Here is a 19,258-nt window from a genome sequence, read left to right as displayed (position 1 = left end):
TGGGGCCTACAGGGGCCTCAGTGAAAATCTGAAAGAGACATCCCGGTGGCGCCTGTGGCTCAGTGAGTAGGGCGCCGGCCCCATATGCCGAGGGTGGCGGGTTCAAACCCAGCCCCGGCCAAACTGCAACCAAAAAATAGCCGGGCGTTGTGGCGGGCGCCTGTAGTCCCAGCTGCTCGGGAGGCTGAGGCAAGAGAATTGCGTAAGCCCAAGAGTTAAGAGGTTGCTGTGAGCTGTGTGACGCCATGGCACTCTACCCGAGGGCGGTACAGTGAGACTCTGTCTCTACAAAAAAAAAAAAAAAAAAAGAAAGAGACATCCCCAGGCAGTTCACCCATTCCAGTGGGTACACTGCTTGGAAGGAGGAGAGTGCCTTTGTACCATACACTTCCTCTGGGTGTAGCTTGCTGAGCGAGCAGCTAGATTTCAGCGCCACTCCCTGGTCACCTTACCTAGGTGCCTTCTCCCAATGCACAATACAACCGTACACAATGGCCAGCCTTGTATGTCCTCCCCCTGTTCTGCATGCAGGCTAAGTTGACCTGTTTGATATGCTTATACCCTTAAGCCCCTTGTTCTCTTATACTTAACTGTTCTGTAGTTTTTCCTATTAGTTCAATCTACTCAATTACATTTCTACAGGGCAAGGATAAAGGCTTTTTCTCCTTTTGAACTCTTCCTAGCATAGAACCGGGTACAGCATAATCATCCAAAGAAAGTCTTTTATTCTTTCATAAGCTTCCCAATTTTCAAAGAATGTTCATACATCAACTCACTTCATACATCCAGAAACCTTGTGAAGTAACAAGGAAAGCTAAGATTTGGGAAGGCCAAGCACACAGAGAAGCTCCTTTGCTGTTCCCTTTGTTATAAAAAGTCTTAAAAATGTTTAAAGCCAAACAGCAGATTTTCTTGAGTCATTCATGTTATGTTTGCCCTATAAATCCTTAGGTAGCTAAAGTAAATTTCTGTAGGGCAACCAAGGTAATAATAGGTCCATTTAACACAGGATGCCTTTGAATGAAACCCATTATCCATGTATTTACATATTTCAGAGTTCATGGGTATATTCAGAAATATTAGTGTGGCATAATTGAAGTCTAATACTGTATCCTCAAGCCCAGAGTGGAAAATAAATGACTCTTTCTCCCCCCTGCCCTTCTACACCTGTCAAAGTTAATTTTTAACCACTGGCACATTGCAAAACATTCATCCTGAAGAGCCTGATTCATAAATCTTGCTTTAAATGCTCTGGGCTTGGTTTTCAATCAGGACTATAGCAAGCACTAAGGTAGAGGGAAATGGCTTTCAGAGTTTTTTCTCTGATTTAATTTTTATTAGGTTTAAAAATGTGATCTGGCTTTACAGAGTTGTTTGAAAGGTGAGAAATGAAACTTTGAAAGAAAAATGGATATATTTAGATGAGCAGAAGTAAACAGAAGTGAGCCACAACTAGGATTTATTAAAGACTCCAATGGTATTTGTACTCTTTAAAAAGCAGCCTTCTCTTTGTCTCCAGGGACAGGATGGAAGGGGAGGAGTTCTTTTTCTGCTAAGCAGTGGGTGTGACCTTTCAGACACCTCATAGAATTTGTCACATTTTATGCATACATCAATCTGAGTTTATTTATAAACTTAAATGGACATTTTCCTTAGCATGGGATCATTAAGAACACTGGATGCAGAGTAAAGAATTTAAATCATCCTGAAAGGTGATTCTGTCCTAAACTGTCTTAAGTTAAAATTATGAAGGGGGAGGTATTCATTTTACTCTCAGATAAAGATTTTGGCCCATTAATTTTTTTCTCACTGCCCTTTTTAAAGTGGTTTTTGTTCATAAATGGTGGTTCACAAAAACATTTCCACGCTGAAAGCTGCTTGGGGGGAACATTTGCTACTTGATGGTGATTTGCACATGAGATCCTGCATTCACTCTACAACTTCCACACATACCGTAATGATCAAGAGCATTTTCCTGACTGGATTACATCTGCTGAGAAGCAAAATAATGGCCTATATTTGCCTCTGAAATTAGTTTTACAAAACTTTGAGGAAAGGGACAGTGTTATATATTGTTTTTAAAAATCCCTAAGGGAAAGTTAATTTTCAATTACGTGTGCAAGTTTTCCAATATGGCTGGGTCTTTGAGGTTCCAGAGAAATACTGACATTAAAATACAAGTTTTCCTAGAAGAGCTTGGCAGTCACATGAAAAACACTTAAGTTATTATAACATTTGTGCTTTCGATTTTTTGCTAGTTATTTGTCAGTGAACCCTATGGATTAAGTGACAGTTGTAAAATTATGTAAAACGTGAACATAGTGTGAGAGGAACAAAATAATACAGAAAGTTGATCGTTTTCTCCCAAAGCATTGTTACTGATTCTATTCTACCAGCAGAGGGCTCCCTTAAAGAGCTAATAAATAGTATGTGTTCATGTGGTCACTTTTCAAAGACTGGAATTCAATGGGAAAAGATTCAGCTCACACTTTTCAGTAATATCATAGAACCCCTATGGTAGATGATTGTACTTCTTATGAGAATGTGTTTCAAGCAAAGTTTTCCAATCTATTATAAGACTTTTTCTGTAAGTAGAGGATGTACTGCTTTCCAGTGGATAATTTTCTTCTGAATCAGAAAATATATTGTTGGATTTACAGCATTTTAATCTTAGAAGGTTTTGACACAAAACATCACGTGAATCCAGGCAGGTATGCTTAAGAGAGTGATGTTTCCAATGTTTCTAGCTTTAGAAAGACTATTTTTAAAAGTAGGGCAAGATTATGTAGCTCAGGATGCTACATAAGGGTGTTCTCTGAACTAACCATATGTCCCTATGATCAGATGGCAGATTCACTTATAGACTATTTTTTCCCCCCACTGGGAAAAGTTTTTCAATATCAGTGGCACCAAAGGAAAGTTTGCAAAATCACTTTCATCGTAGCTTTAGCAGCACTTCCAGATATTTGAAATAATCCTGTAACTGGTTCCTGCTGTTTGCCTGTGTGGACTTTATGTGACCACTAGATCACCTTCCCATACAGAGTATAAGGGTATTATAGTCAGAACCCATTTTTCTTCAAAAGGAATACAAAGGTAGCTTTAAAAAAAAAAAGTAAGCTAAAAATAGAAAACAGAAAAAGCTAGAGTTCTGTTATGTAAAGTTTTTTGCATGTGGCTTTAAAATTACCTTCAGTTTCATTTGTCAGTTTTACGCTTTCTGGCAAAGTGAAGAGCAGGACTGTGGGTAGAGAAGGGAATTTGGAACTGAATGTCAGAGGTTTAGTTCTAGTCAAGGTACCATAACCTTGTGCAAACCACTTCACCTCTTTGAGTCACAGGTTTTTTTTTTTTTTCCTCCCTCTGTAGCATGAAGGAATTGATTGAAAGTGATCTGTAAATCACTTTCTTATTTAAAGCTTGGTGATTTTGTGATTTCATGTTATGTTACATGTCTCTGGAGAAGCATATATACTGAAGCAACTGAAAATTTTCTCAGGTGAAATCTTTCATAGTAGCCGATAATCCTAAATGTGGTTCATTGCACCCTTCTCAAATAAAGAACAAAAATCCACTAGAAAGGTATGCCCTTCTCTCCCTGTCTGTCTTTTGCCCCATGTGGCCCGCACATAAACCTCATGTGGACACACCTTTTCATTAGGAGGTCATATGGCCATCCATATGGTAAACTGACCCAGGAGGCAGGGAGCTACAGGTGTTTCGTTTTTCTTATCTTCCCATGGTCATGGAGTATAGGATGCAGGTGGAGTTCTGCCAGTCTTCCTGAGGGTACCCTCCTCCGCTGAATGTTTCTGTAATCTGCCCCCCATCCCCATCCCCCAGGTGCTGCATAAAGGCTTTCCTGTTACACCTGCAGGTCTGTCTGTGCTAGTGTGTGGGACGGGTGCAGGACGTGGACACATGCGAGGCCCTGTATTCTGGGCTGTTCCAAGAGGTTCAGGCTTTTACAAGCGAGGCTTTGATTCTATTTTTTGCTGAACTAGCTCAGCCACTTCCTGTGTTTGGCTGCGCCTAGTGCCTTGCTTCTCAGTCCGCTTCTTGAGCCAAGGAGGCAGCCAGCGCGCGGTGGCCAGTTAGACTATTTTGGGTCCCTTCACAATGGCCTTCTCATTTCCTCTGCGAAAATGAGCAAGTTGGTCTTTCATTGGCCACTTTTCAGCCCATGACAACTTTGACTTTGACTGGGGCACCCCTCCCCCTCCCGAAATGCCTAGTTCAGCAAATATTTGAACCTGCCCGAGTTAATCATGAAGCCGCGATCTTTATCTAAGGGAGACGTGCAAGCGCCCGGGCTCCTTCCCTCCCCGGTACAGTAGCGAGATCCAGTTGGCTTCTCGCTGGGGAGCCGGCGGTGAGCAGCGGCGGGATCAGCCAAGCTGCCGGGCCGGGCCGGGACGGCCGGGCGGGCGCAGCCGGCTGTGCCGGGCTCAGCTAGCCGGGGTCCCAGCGGCGTCCCCACCCCCGCGCGCACTCGCAGCCACCCGCTGGGCACGCGCACCGCCACCGCAGGAGCAGGCGGAGAGGGCGGGGGAGACGCGGGGACTTGGCCCACTTGATAGAAGAACAGCTTTTTGGATTTTTTTTTTCATTGTCGGAGACAGGCATTTCAAAGGGAAACCGCTGAAATGCATAACCTGCAAAGTAAGTTGCCTTGAATTTGTGCACTTCTCTGCCCCTGCCCTGCGGTTTTTTATCTGAACGGCTCCTTTCTGTAGTTTGTCTCGGGGCGTGCGTGCTGTGCTCGTGTGTCTGGTGCGCGCACGCCCCAGTAAGCGCTGCTGGGGAGGGCAGAGGCGAGAGGAGGGCTGGCGCTCCCCCGTGTCCTCCAGGGGTGCCGCTCCAGGGAAAGGTGGGGGTGATGTTGGAAGTTTGGGAAGGAGGTACTAATTAGCAAGTGCTTGCTTGGCTGGAAGTTGGTGCCAGGCCAGGACTTGGAGAGACTGTGGAAAATCACCTGTCTCCCTGCCTCCTGGGTCAGTTCACCATTTGAGATCCTGTAGCTGGAATGGTTTGCACCATGGATTCCCAAATGCAGGCCTGGGTATCTGGGCTGACTGTTAGACTGGCCGCCACTGATTGGGAGATGTGTCTCCTTACTTTTGAAGGAGTCTCATTTTTATTAATCTAAGAATTTTTTTTTTCAACTCTTACCTGACAGCATACCCCACCATCACCATTTTTACCATTTATATTTGAGTTTAGATTTACCTAAACCCTTAAGCAAACCGAAAAGTATGAACTGGAGAGAGTGAGAGGGGATAGGATAAGCCCTTCCTTCCCCAGTAATGGGAAAATGAATCAAAGTAGAGAGGGGACATAGTGAACAGTGCCCAGAGAACAGAATGCCTGGCCTTTGTCTTTTTCTTCCATAATATTCTGTGATTCCAAATTTGATATAAAGTTAATAAATGCCAAGGGCTTCTGTGTTCTTTAAATTGACAAGTATATATGTGGCATACAAATGTACATAGATGGCAAAGCCACTGCAGTTTTTAAAATGAGCCGTTTCTTTGAGGGGGAGAACCCCCATCATAATATTGTCACTGTAAAAAGGGAGCTTGGTTCATAGGGAGAATGTACTTTAGGCTCCGATAAGAGTAACAGGATTGTATGCAGAATGATTTTAAAGGGTCAAAATTAGTCATTGGCTTTATAGAGAAATTGATTTCCTTTATATTAAATACTACTAAGAAGGAATGTTTGTCCCCAGAGTAGGGCATTTGAGATAGGGGTGGGGGATGAAAAAGAAAAAGCGATTACATCACCCTACCCTTCAAGCAGTCTTAGGATGGGTTTATTAGTGAAATAATTTGCAAAGATAACTATATTATACTCTGCTTTCTGCTTTTCTGATATATGGCCTCTTTCTTTTGGGAAGAATCATTTAACTTTGCCCAGTTTGCAACATTAAAATTAATGTTGACAATTATATTTATTATTTCTGCTAACAGACACCTACATTCCTATTCAGAGTTTTCATCATTGTTCTGGAACGTCTCATTTTAACTTCACAATGTATGATAAAAGAAGGAATTTTATCTATACCTTTTTTTTTTAATGTCCTTTCTAATGTGCCTGTGTAACAGTGTTGAAGTTCTGAGTTTTCAGCACATAATGCAGGACTGAAATTAAATGCCCAGAGTGGTTGATCCTTTCTGCTTTTACTATATATAGGAGATATTTAAGGACTGTAAAATATAGCTTAGGTATACTATTTTGATGCCTTTGTAAGATTTTTAAAGCAGGGAATAACTGGGCTATCTATAAACCCAGATGCTCTGGGGGGTGGGGGAGCTCGGAGCTGCAGCATATCAGCTTTTGTCAACCTGCCAACAGCGGAGCGTACCATGCTGCAAGGAGTAATAAATAAGGAATTAGAAAACTCACTGCTGGAGGAGAACAGTCACATTAAACACCTTTTCCAAAGGATGAGCATGTATATGTTGCATTTCTATTAAATGTGTGTTCTTAGTGAGGTTGAGATTGTGCTAAGGCTGGTTTAGAAGGGAACTGATGAAGCAGGAGTGGTCTGGTGACATTTTTCTGACTTGATTGGCTGGGGTGTGTGATGTAATAGGTTTCAGTGCAGCCCTTATAGGTTTTAAAATGAATTCCAAGACACCATTACAAAGAAAGCCGGACTCTTTTCTTATAACTGAGCTCAGCCAAGGAAACTCTCGCACAAATGTACAACACTGTTTGGAATATGGAAGACCTGGATTTAGAATATGCCAAGACAGATATAAATTGTGGCACAGACTTGATGTTTTATATAGAAATGGATCCACCAGGTAATACTGCGGAATTATTGTAGAGAGCTAGTTAATTTTTGTGGCTTTTTAATTTTTTGAAAGCTACTGGAACAGATCCTCTTTAGATTTTTATTTTTATTAATTTGTTTCATTGATAAAAATTAGTTTGCTCAGAGGTTAAAAATGAAACAGATTGTTTTACTGCCTGTAGAAGCAAGCAGGTCAGGCTGTGTGTGGGAAATGCTTATTCTGACTTGAATGGATGTGTATTAAATTCCATTTTTTCACTGGTATCTTTTGTTAATCGGGGTCTTCCCTAGCTGGGTTATATTGTTATATAGTGTCCCTGTAATTAAAATGATGCATCTTTATGCTGCTTTACTCTGTTGACAGTGGATGAGAACAGTGTGGTACTTTGCAGTGATAACACTTGGTGGTTTAGAAAGCATGTAAAATGTAGCAGTGATTGCAACTCAGTTCTTGGTGACCTGAACTATTCTAAATCAGAAGTTGAGATTTGGCTTGCTGTCTCTTATGTTAAGATAGTATGATGAAGAAAGAAGCCTACTTTTCATTATTTAGCCCTAGTCTTTGTACATAAATTAAAATAGTTAACAGTGCTCGAAAACTTACTACTTAGAATTCAGCTAAAAATCCTGGATTTGTTTCCAGAATTGTTTTATTCCAATATTAGCCCTCTCCCCAGTTAAGAAATTCAGAAACATTGCAGTCTTTTGTCACCAATTGGTACATATGAATACTGGTTTGACATTGAGGAAGGAGGATATGGCTTTTTATCAGTTCTGGCAGAGGGAGCACAATTTAGCCAGCAGAATATTAATGTGAATACTGAAGAGATTTAGGGCACAGATGAGTTTCTTAAAGTGGCTTTTGGCAGAACATTGCCTGAAATACTAAGAGTAGAGAAACCCAAGTCCTCCTCTTAAAGCATACTGCTGTAGATGAGCTTTTGCATTACTGCAATAGTATTTGTGGAGGACAGAGAGTGAATTTGTCTTTTATAATTAAATAAGAAGAGGAAATTAAAGCCAATTCACGTTATTCCTGCTGCTCCTGTGTTCATAGTTTCTTACTGTAGATGGATTTGACCAGGCACGAAACTTTCATATAACTAGAATCTAGAAGTAGAAAATGTCATGACTGTGGATTGACTTTGAAATTTATTCACATGGCCAGCCCAGTTCGTTAGTTTCCAAGGTTCTCTCTCTCTCTTTCTTCTTTTTAGTTTCGTTTCTTTTTGAGCCATTCTCTGAAAGATTTGTTTGTTTTAAAAAACACTGTCTTCCATGTTGCATGGAATTGTGAATTAGTGCTGTATATTTCAGTTGCCCTAAATTTTCTGTTTTATGAAAAAAAAAATCTAAAAACATTTAGGTCTAATTTGAAATGTTCAGTTGTGGTTGGGATTGCAAACAACTTTTTCTTCCTCCTTCATCTGCAGCATTGCCTCCTAAACCACCAAAACCCACTACTGTAGCCAACAACGGTATGAATAACAATATGTCCTTACAAGATGCAGAATGGTACTGGGGAGATATCTCGAGGTAAGGCTCCAGAAACTCTTCATTTTCCCTAGACACAGAGAGTTTTAGATTAAGAGAAGCACCAGCTTGCTAAGTTCCATTTTTAGGATATCATCCAACATAAGCATGAAGCATAGTTGGTTCTCTTCCAAAGACGACCAGAAAAGTCACTGAACAGTAGAGAACTGTGGGTGCTGGATGCCACAGGAAATTAAATACCCAGGAAGTTTCACTATCGACAGAGATGTAGGGAAACACCGGGGAAAAATGACACCGCCTAAGAACAGTGAGGAAAGATGCTCTATTTAGCAAAACCCTAAGAATTAATGTTAATGTCAGACACAATAACAAGATAGCATTGTTTTCTTCATTTTCTTGAGGGGGAAGGAAGGGGCTGGGGAAACCTTTCTGTGATCAAGACTTTCTGTGCTGGTTTGTCTGGGAGATTAGAACATTTTCTGAAATAATAAATTTAAAACTTAATAGCACAGATATACCAATAGTAAAGTATATATTTTTTTCAACTCCCATCACCTGTTAATTGTGAGACTGGAATTGTTACTATTTCTGTATAAACAAAGAAGAAATTAGTAAATGTAGATCTGTGGGTGCAGGAGGTATATTCTCAATTTTGCTGTGAACCTAAAAACCGCTCTAAAAAAAAATTTGTTAAAAAACAGTGTAAACCTATGGTCACTACATCCTCAAAGTGAGCATTGTCTTGTGTTCTTTTTATTTCAGGGAAGAAGTGAATGAAAAACTTCGAGATACAGCAGATGGGACCTTTTTGGTACGAGATGCATCTACTAAAATGCATGGTGATTATACTCTTACACTAAGGTAAGTCATAGAACGTCGCTGAAATTGCAGGGCTTGGGTTGATATAACCATATTTATTAGAAAATATTAATGCCATTATTTTTATATTGCATTTACAGGAAAGGAGGAAATAACAAATTAATCAAAATATTTCACCGAGATGGGAAATATGGCTTCTCTGACCCCTTAACCTTCAATTCTGTGGTTGAACTAATAAACCACTACAGGAATGAATCTCTAGCTCAGTATAATCCCAAATTGGATGTGAAATTACTTTATCCAGTATCCAAATACCAACAGGTAATCAAAATTGAATAATTCCTGAAGTTACGTTCTTTAGACAAAGTACTTTCAATAGTTCACATTTGAAAAACTTTATATACTTATGATCACAAATTTGAGGTTTTATAATTGATGAATAGTAATTTTAAAGATTTCTCTATAAAGCATTACAGCTTTTCTGTTAAAACAATTGCTGTTTGAGTAAATTCTTATTCACTGAATTTAGTTTTTTCTTCTCTGATTTTTATTGTTTCTAGGATCAAGTCGTCAAAGAAGATAATATTGAAGCTGTAGGGAAAAAATTACATGAATATAACACTCAGTTTCAAGAAAAAAGTCGGGAATATGATAGATTATATGAAGAATATACCCGTACTTCCCAGGTAACTTTTCTGTGAAATTTTGATTGAAAGTTCAGAACTTAGTTATTAAAACTTAACATGCTTCAAAAAAAAAAGAATAAAGAGTTGAGTTTTGTGAATGAAGTGGGGACAAGATCATTTATTTGTGAATCATTGTTTATTATTTGAGCATAGTATCTTTAATAAATAAAGTCAATCGATAAGAATCAGTAAAATAAGTTCACAAGAGGTCATGGGCATTTTTAGGTTGTTTGACATAAGTCTTGACTGAAGACTTGTTTAGATTGGAAGTTAGTGATTACTGGCCGTTTCACAGACTTGTCCAGTCTCTGCCATGACAGGAGAGGCTGCATTGACTTCCATGTTTCCCTGGACACTTGTCCCAACACTTGTCCCAGGGCTGTCATCTCCAGGTATCTGGGATCACCAGAGGGAGTAAGAAGGCAACATGGATGCTCTAAACTAGAATAGCTTTTAAAAAGACAAAAACTGTAGGAATATTGCCAAGCAGTCATAGAATGGGAAAATTATCCAAGGAAAAGTGTTTTTTATGAATCTATGGTTTTGTGAATTCAAGCCCCACCCCACTGATACATGCTAGATCATAATACTGATCAAAGTCCTGGTAGTATCTTACAATAAGAAATTGTTTTACAACAGGTATGACATTGTCATGTTAAAATTGTGTTGCAGGAAATCCAAATGAAAAGAACAGCTATTGAAGCATTTAATGAAACCATAAAAATATTTGAAGAACAGTGCCAAACCCAGGAGCGGTATAGCAAAGAATATATAGAAAAGTTTAAACGTGAAGGCAATGAGAAAGAAATACAAAGGTTGGTGAGCCAGGAGTGTCTTCATCGTCCTTGTGCTAGCGATGACCAAAATCCTTTAAAACTGCTTACAGATAATCCTGCTTTCTGTGCTGTGAATAATTTTAAAATGATAGGAAAAGCAAACATTCTTTTTACCTGGGGAAAACGGCTGGGAAGCCAGAGTGAAACGTTTCGTAAACTTTGGGGACCCTTCTTGATGTACCCAGCTAATTACAGATGCACTTCTCTTGCCTGCAGGATCATGCATAATTATGATAAGTTAAAGTCTCGAATCAGCGAAATTATTGACAGCAGGAGACGGCTAGAGGAAGATTTGAAGAAGCAGGCAGCTGAGTACCGAGAGATTGACAAACGTATGAACAGCATCAAGCCTGACCTCATTCAGCTGAGAAAGACGAGAGACCAATACCTGATGTGAGTCCTCGAGAGAAAACCTTGTCCATTGAGTGGTAACTGCTAGAATTAAGGATGAGTTACTAATGCGTTTTCTTTTCAAAACTGTTTTTCAGGTGGTTGACTCAAAAAGGTGTTCGGCAGAAGAAGTTGAACGAGTGGCTGGGCAACGAAAACACTGAGGAGTGAGTACTTAGTTACCAAAAGATGGAGAGAGACACTAAAGACAGGAGGCTTTTCTTATCTTAGGGAAACGTGGGACTTGCTTTGTTTTTAGAACAAGTGAGGAATTTTACTGAGTTGGAGCATGTCATAGGCGAAAATGTATAAATTTGGCTTCATTATCCAGAATTTTTAAAAAGGAAAGCTTAGCTAAAGAGGACTTGGGTTTATTTTTACCCTTAATGCTGTGAAAGGACCTGCTGTGTCCATAATGATGTCCCTAAAAAAAAAAATCCAAAAATATTTTTGGAACAGTCAGAGAAAAAATTATGCTTAGTATATTTTGAAGCTTAAGTATATGCTTTGTTTAAATTATTTGAAAACTGGCAATCTTCCTAGTCAATCAGTTTCCTGATCTAAACTGGATAAACAAGATCGTTTAATGCCTTCCCCTGTGCCCAGGTACCTGAGAGTGGTTGCTCACTTGAAAACAGAAATGGTATAATTTATGGCTAACGGGGAGCTGGCACTTGGGGCTGGACAGTGTGAGGAGCGCTCAGGCCAGGCTTAGCCAGGCACGTGATGGCTGGGCTGACTTGCTCCGGTAGAGGGGCAGGAGCTGGAGGAAGTGATAGGGCCCTGCTCCGGGGACACAGCGAGGCAGGCTGGTGGCTCCTGCATCGTCACTGAGAAACCTCCTCCTCTCCCTCCTCAGCCAATATTCACTGGTGGAAGATGATGAGGATTTGCCCCACCATGACGAGAAGACGTGGAATGTCGGGAGTAGCAACCGAAACAAAGCGGAAAACCTGTTACGAGGGAAACGGGACGGCACTTTTCTTGTCCGGGAGAGCAGTAAACAGGGTTGCTACGCCTGCTCTGTAGTGTACGTATCTCCAGCGCACACACGTCTCACAAAGAGACAGCACTTCATTCATTCAGCCTTGGGGGCAAGGATTGGAAAGTTCTAGTCTTGAAGAATTTTATAGTTCAATAATGTAGAAAAGGAGCTAATGCAGACATAATACCATTTTATTTTATTTCATTTTATTTTTTGAGACAGAGCCTCACTCTGTCACCCTGAGTAGAGTGCTGCGGTGTCATAGCTCACAGCAACCTCAAACTCTTGGGCTGAAGCCATCCTCTTGCCCCAGCCTCTGAGCAGCTGGGACTTCAGGCGTCTGCCACGATGTTTGTCTTTTTTTAGTAGAGGCGGGTGTCTTGCTCTCGCTCAGGCTCATCTCAAACTCCTGAGCTCAAATAATCCACCTGCCTCAGCCTCCCAGAGTGTTAGGGTTATAGGCATGAGCCATAGCCCAGCCCATAATAGCATTTTAAAGTCTAACCGGAAGTATCCGTTAATACGGTCTAATAGAAAGAAACAATCTGCCATTCACTTGGAAGACTGGGGTTTGGCTTCCAGTTTGATGACTAATTAATCACAAGAAGTCTTTAAGTCATGTTTTTCCTCATCTTTAAAAAGGAAGTAGCAATACCTGTTCTCACTGCCCTCCTCCCCCCCTTTTGGCCTCCCAAGGCTAACATAGTTAGAATCTGAGTTAATTCACATGAGAACGCTATCCATACGTAAAGTATCCATCAAGAACAGGTCAGACCAGTAAGAGAAAAGACCCCTATTACTGTCTTTGGGACAGGTGCAGCCAAGAGAAGACACATTGCTTCCATTTGTATATTTTTAATAGTTAGAAAAGAGAGATCACTAACATTATTGCACAGAGGTAAATATTCTCTAACTAGGGAGAGGTTCTGAAGTCTGTTACACTCCATGATCAACCTCCATTTGATCAGAGAAATATTACTACAGCAAAGAAGGGGTAAGAAGAACTTGGAGTAAAGACGAGGGAATAGGAGGATACAGAGGAAATGGACCGATGGAGAGCTATGTGGACATTTCCAGGATAGCCTGAAAGAAGCAATTACAGCAATGCTGCTGGTCATCTTGGGGCACTAACAGTAGTTCTCATGGTGACTGAAAGTCCTCACTTGTGTGTTTGCTGGGGGCCAGGCATTCTGTCACACACATGGCACACGTTACTTCATTTCTCAGAGTTACCTTATTTTATACCTATTACTATTGTCCTCCTTTTAAACCATTTTCAAGTTGAAAATACAGTCAATCAGTAAAGCTTGGTTACCTACCCAAGGCACTCAGTCAGTAAAGTGACAGAGCCAAGGAGGGTCTACAGTAACCTAGGACTTTTTCCCTAAAGCTGAGACCGGCCTGCATGGCCCTTTCCTGGTGATGATTCTATTAAAAACACCCCTGTAGTTGTGAATTGTCCTGGACAAGCTCAAAAACCTGTTGTTTTTTCTCTCTCTTCTAGGGTGGATGGTGAAGTGAAGCATTGTGTCATAAACAAAACAGCAACTGGCTATGGGTTTGCTGAGCCCTATAACCTGTACAGCTCTCTGAAGGAACTGGTGCTACATTACCAACACACCTCCCTCGTGCAGCACAACGACTCCCTCAATGTCACACTAGCCTACCCGGTATATGCACAGCAGAGGCGATGAAGCGCTTACTCTCGGATCCTTCTCCTGAAGTTCAACCACCTGAGGCCTCTGGAAAGCAAAGGGCTCCTCTCCAGCCTGACCTGTGAATTGAGCTGCAGAAATGAAGCCGTCTGTCTTCAGATGGGACTAGAGCTTTCTTTGACAAAAAAAAAAGAAGTAGGGGAAGACATACAGCCTAGGGCTGTATGATGACCATACGTGTCTAATCCGGAGTGCTTATCCTTTTTTTCTTTTCCTTTTCCTTTTTTTTTTTTTTTTTTTTGGTTTAAAGCCACAACACCGCAAAGGGAAAAAGAAATGCAAAAATCTCTGCGTGCAGGGACAAAGAGGCCTTTAACCATGGTGCTTGTTAATGCTTTCTGAAGCTTTACCAGCTAAAAGTTGGGACTTTGGAAACCAGAGGATAGATAGGGCTGCAGAGCCCTCCTGGCCTGAGGATGCTCGGTCCAGCCTGGTTTAGCCTGGGTGTTGCTGTCCACGGTGGACCTAGACACATCGCACTGTGGATTATTTGATTTTCTAACAAAGGAACGATATGTAGCAGAAAGGCACTTCCGCTCGTGAGGGACACGTTGGGAGAACGTCAGTTCATGTGTGTTCAGAAGAAATTATGTCATAGCAGAGTGCCAGAAAGTGTTTTGTTTAAACTTGTCAAAAAAACAAAAACCAACAACCACCACCACCAACAGAAAAATGTGGAGCTTGGAAAACAGGACTTTAAAGGACATTCAGTATATAAAATATGTACATAATATTGAATGACTAATTATCAAATAGATGGATTTGTATCAATACCAAATAGCTTCTGTTTTGTTTTGCTGAAGGCTAAATTCACAGTGCTATGCAATTCTTAATTTTCATTAAGTTGGTATCTGAGTTTTAAATGGACCTTTCAGAATAAGCTTCCCCACCCGAGTTTTTGTTGCTTGAAAATATTGTTGTCCCTGATTTTTGTTAATATTCATTTTGTTATTATCTCTTTTTTTTTTTTAAAGAAGAAATGTACAGGATGCCAGTTAAAAAAAATATGGCTTCAGAATTAAAACTATGAAATATTTTACAGTTTTTCTTGTACAGAATACTTGGCTGTTAGCCCAAGGTTAAAAAGTTCATAACAGATTTTTTTGGACTAAATGTTTTGTTGGGCAGTGCCTGATAAGCTTCAAAGCTGCTTTATTCAATAAAAAAAAGAAAAAGATATATGAATACGACAAAGTATCGCTGAGTCCAACAATGTTGTTTTAAAGACTCTTAAAATACGGTACCTGGCAATGTTTTGTTTCATAAAGAATTGTGAACTTCTTGAATCTAGGGAAAGGGGGTACAGCCAAGGGATGTAACAGGTGGGGTGGCGGGCGGGTGACATGGTGGTATGCACTTTCTCATGATTACAGAGAAGAAGTGAATAAACTGCAAAGGGAAGTTGCTTATACTGCAGTGTTTTCTCACTTTGATTTGCTAGTTGTTATCAATTAACGACAGTTACAAACCTACTGTAACTAACAGTGCAGCTGGTCAGGTGTTTCAGTTCTTAGGAAGGAAGTGCCGAGAGTTTGTTTTTGGGTTCCTGGAATAGAGCTCACCTTTGTTTAGAACACTGATTTAAAGGTATAATCTCTGCCTTTAGAAAAAAGTAACTTTCTCTAACATTAGACTGTCCATGATAACCCACATTCATTTTAGAGGAAGCATGATCTGAAAAAATATTTTTAGGTGGAAGTTTCTTACTTTAGTAGCTTTCCATTCCGTTTAGAACATAAAGCAAATCGCCACAGTTGTACTGTCACTGTTCTAGACGGTGTGGAGACCGTTCAAGTCGTGGCCACTGCAGGAATCCCAGGGGAGATCCTTCTCATTCATCCAAATAATTGTGTGTGTGATACTTCACTATGGGGAAAGGAAGGGGGGATTAGTGTAATCCTTCCAATTTAGGGCAAGAGTGTGAGGTCTCTCCTTGATTTATATATGCAAAAGCTGTTATGTTCAGTAGGAATTGTACGTAAGTTGGGAGGAATGAATACTAATTATAATCATGGTCACTACCCTAGTAGCTTAAAATGGAATAATCTTGCGATTTCAGTTTCTCTTTCTCAGTATGTGTATTAGATTCACCCACAGCTCTATTTCTCTTCAAGTACTTGGGTGAAGGATTTGTTTTTTCCTTTTAAAAATCTTTTTAAAGGATCGGTCTTACAGCTGAGTTAATCATATATAGAATGTATCATTTTACACCCTCTCCATACAGCTACTCATACTCAAGCAAAAGTCAGACAGCCAGACTGTCAGCCCTCAAACTTGACTGTACTGATCTGACCATCTCCCTCTCATCACAGGCAATTGATAATTTCCCTGATTTTCCTCTGAGTGTCTTTGCTTTAAAACTTGTGATGGTGATATCCTTCCAGATTACATAGAAGTCTAACAGTTAATCAGTTGTTAGTAGTTTATAAACTGGGTTTGTGGATTATGCTTTTTGGTAGAACATCATGTATGCTATTAAATACAAATAGTTTTAATTTCTAAAACACAAGATCTGAGATTGAATGTTCTTAAAAGCTACAGTTTTGTGAATGTTTTTGCTTCAACACTCTTTGCAAGATGACTTGGTATGTAGGCAGTTGCCTTATTTTTGCATCTCACAAGCATAAGTGCAATAGATGTTTCATTGAACAGCAAGGCAGGACTGTGAGTTACACCGGACCGATTCTGCCGAATGCCTTTTTGTTGGCAGTGTAGTATGCCCCCCACCCCACCCCGCATTTGTCCTCTCGTGTGTTCGGCCAGCAGGGCACTTTGGGTTCAGTCAGGTAGTCATCTCCTACCAACATCATCTTAGTGGCTCATGAGTATGAATAGATACAACGGAGGCACTCCTGAGATGTGCATCAGTTTTTCCCCACCCAACGTAGCATCCTAAAGATCAAGCCAGAAAGCTAAGCTGCAGAGAGGCTGTGATAGGGTGTAGAAGTGGGGGCATTGGAACCTCATATTACAAGAGAGATCATAACCACCTGAAAAGGCAAAAAGCACATGTTTGCAACATCTGACAATTTCACAGCCTTTGATATATGTATATATGTATATGTGCATGGACTGTGTTTTCAGTACACCTTTCAGCCAAAACAGATCCACAGTCGTTGAGTTCAAGTATGTAACAGGCAGATGTCTAGTACAATTCTTATGTATATGTATGGGTTGGGTTTTTTCCTTTGAGGCTCTTTTGTTTTGTCTTATAAAGGTAAAAATTGTTTGCAAGTGAAGTAAGAAGTTCATATTTCTTTGCTTTTTTGTGTTTGTAGAAGTTACTCCTTTTAGGGAGGTGGTCTGAGTGACTTGATTAACTTGGAAATCCTTGTTTTCAGTGTGTCCAGTCAAAATGTGTTCATGTGACATGTCACTGTGGGGAACCGATTGCTTTGTCATGTAGCTGGTTACAAGCTAGTCACGTGTTTGGGAAGTCCTACTGATGTTCCTTACTGGGAGAAAAATTCTGCTGGTTTTAACAACTGTGCTTTTGCTATGCATGGTATCCAAGTCAGTTGGATAACAGACCCTGATACCTGTTTAAGTTTAGGGTCCTTTAAAGAAAGGGGCAGTTTAAGACGCAATGCCTCACATGGGACAAAGTTCCAAAATGCCAAATTCTTGTTTTTTAAAAAACTAGTTATAAAAAATACTTGAGTTAATTGAACAAACTCTCCAACTTAACATTAAATTTGTCACCATGAGATAGCATTAGCTGCCCAGGATGCTGCTATTTAGAAAAATAAATCAGGGGCGTATAGCTCAGTGGTAGAGCATTTGACTGCAAATGGAGACTTTAGAAAAATAAATCAAAAAGCAAAACAAAAAAACTCATTTATACCTGTGTATTTTTTGAAGCTACAATCTATTCGATGTTTTTACAAATCTGTTTATATGACATTGTTAAAATAAAGTTGGTCTTTTGACGAGAGGGAGGATGTCATGGTCAGTTGTAATTTTGCCTTTACAAGGCAACCGGGGAGGGGGGGAGGGGGAGCGTGCCTCCGACATTTTGTTCAAGTTATAGATTCCATGGAGCTATGTCTTGTTGTTTTAAGTTGCTTTAATGCATTGTATTAGGTCTTCAAACAGAATAAAGGTTGTTTTGAAACTTCAGTTTGGGTCTGAAATTTCACTTATCACGTAAGAAATATTGCTAAAATGCCTCTCTCCCTCTGGCTATTTCAGTCGTCTCCCACTCACCCCCTTTCTTCTGTTATCCCATTATCTCATTTTTTGGTGGAGTGAGCACATTGAGTGGCCACATGATAGCTTAGTGTCATTTACATTGTTTCACTGTATTCTGAGTGACAAAAAGAAATGCCTCTAGGTGATGTCATTCCGAGGAATGCTCTTGCTACGAGACAGCTGGATTATACAGATGTGATATGCACATTATAGAGATACAGAAGAGGTGCCACTGTCCCTCACTTTCTCTCCCCTCCTCCACACTCATCCCCCAGCCTTGAGTCATCCTGTAGTAACTGGTTTGCTGGGGTGTCCGGTTTTTACTTTACTATTATATGATCTACATACTTTGAACACTGACATTTTGCAAAGGTGCGACTGGAGCTGTAGTCAGGGAAGGAGCTACACACTCCAGATGCAGGTTTTGCGTTGTAGCCTCTCGTCAAGATGCACAAGCCTCTCGTCAAGATGCACAAGCCTCACTGGTAAAGACTGTTTGCATTTGCTTTGACTGCTACATGGACTTAGAGCAATGCCACCTTGCGTGTATGGTACCTTTTATCACCCACAGTACTTGTAGGCACAGTGAGGGTCCCAGACCTGAAAATGACATGGTCTAGTAATGGAGGAGAGGGGTATACAAATAATCATCGTCATGGAAACAGTGACTAACATTGACTGCGGCGATAGCTGGGATTCATTTCCTGCTTTCCCCTGGTTCTGTTTGGTAGCACACAGCACTATTAGCATTGACTGCCATAAGAGGAAAAAAAAATTTTCCATGGGATGGTGGTGTTTTATTAGGTCAAGACAGGTCAAGAGATATGTGAGTTCTATATATTTCATGAGACCCTGGGCTCAAAACTAGCATAAGTTAAATACAAATCATGTGGCAGCTAATGTGTTAATATATTCCCTGGGTATTTTGCCTTCTGGCTTCTAGGTAGCGTGTCTCCTCTGGGGCTCCAGGTCCCACCAAACAGACCCTCCCTTCCAGGTCTGACCCTCCCCCGCCCACCCAGGGTCTCAGGAAAAGGCCCTGGTGATATTGCCTCCTCCCATTTCTACTCCAGTGCAAAGAGTGATAGCAGTTTTGTGCTGCTGCTACACCTCTGGTTTTCCTACCACCCCATTTGGTTTCTGAGTCCTTCTCCCTAATTAGCTCAACAATTACCTGAGTAATTAATTGCCCTTATTCAATTCTCTCTCAACAGCTAATTTCTTTATTTCTGACTGGACTCTGATTTGATATACCAAGTGACTATTAAACTCTTCATGTGCCTTATGTGATTTAATCCTTCCACGATCATGAGCAGAAGATATCATCCCCATTCTACAGA

At 40.5% G+C, this 19,258-nt stretch overlaps 1 protein-coding gene across 3 annotated transcripts in view; it reads left to right on the top strand.

Moving 5' to 3' along the window:
- The window catches only part of PIK3R1 (phosphoinositide-3-kinase regulatory subunit 1), an 87,399-nt gene extending 69,556 nt beyond the window's left edge, over nucleotides 1-17,843 (top strand). Inside the window, exons 1-10 of one of the 3 annotated variants that reach the window (XM_053589465.1) lie at nucleotides 4,172-4,662; nucleotides 8,236-8,338; nucleotides 9,059-9,157; nucleotides 9,256-9,436; nucleotides 9,676-9,801; nucleotides 10,474-10,616; nucleotides 10,854-11,030; nucleotides 11,126-11,194; nucleotides 11,887-12,057; nucleotides 13,517-17,843. In XM_053589465.1, coding sequence (XP_053445440.1) covers nucleotides 4,647-4,662; nucleotides 8,236-8,338; nucleotides 9,059-9,157; nucleotides 9,256-9,436; nucleotides 9,676-9,801; nucleotides 10,474-10,616; nucleotides 10,854-11,030; nucleotides 11,126-11,194; nucleotides 11,887-12,057; nucleotides 13,517-13,706 — 1,275 coding nt within the window. In that variant the 5' untranslated portion in view covers nucleotides 4,172-4,646 and the 3' untranslated portion in view covers nucleotides 13,707-17,843. Of the gene's footprint in view, nucleotides 1-4,171; nucleotides 4,663-5,869; nucleotides 6,813-8,235; nucleotides 8,339-9,058; nucleotides 9,158-9,255; nucleotides 9,437-9,675; nucleotides 9,802-10,473; nucleotides 10,617-10,853; nucleotides 11,031-11,125; nucleotides 11,195-11,886; nucleotides 12,058-13,516 lie in introns of those variants that run through there. The other 2 variants (XM_053589455.1, XM_053589448.1) reach the window with 2 other exon arrangements.
- The last annotated feature ends 1,415 nt before the right edge of the window (nucleotides 17,844-19,258 follow it).

Source organism: Nycticebus coucang, chromosome 1 (assembly GCF_027406575.1).
Source record: "Nycticebus coucang isolate mNycCou1 chromosome 1, mNycCou1.pri, whole genome shotgun sequence".
Lineage (NCBI taxonomy): Eukaryota > Metazoa > Chordata > Mammalia > Primates > Lorisidae > Nycticebus > Nycticebus coucang.
Note: the sequence above shows the minus strand (reverse complement) of the source record. Positions and strands in the feature narration are given on the sequence as shown.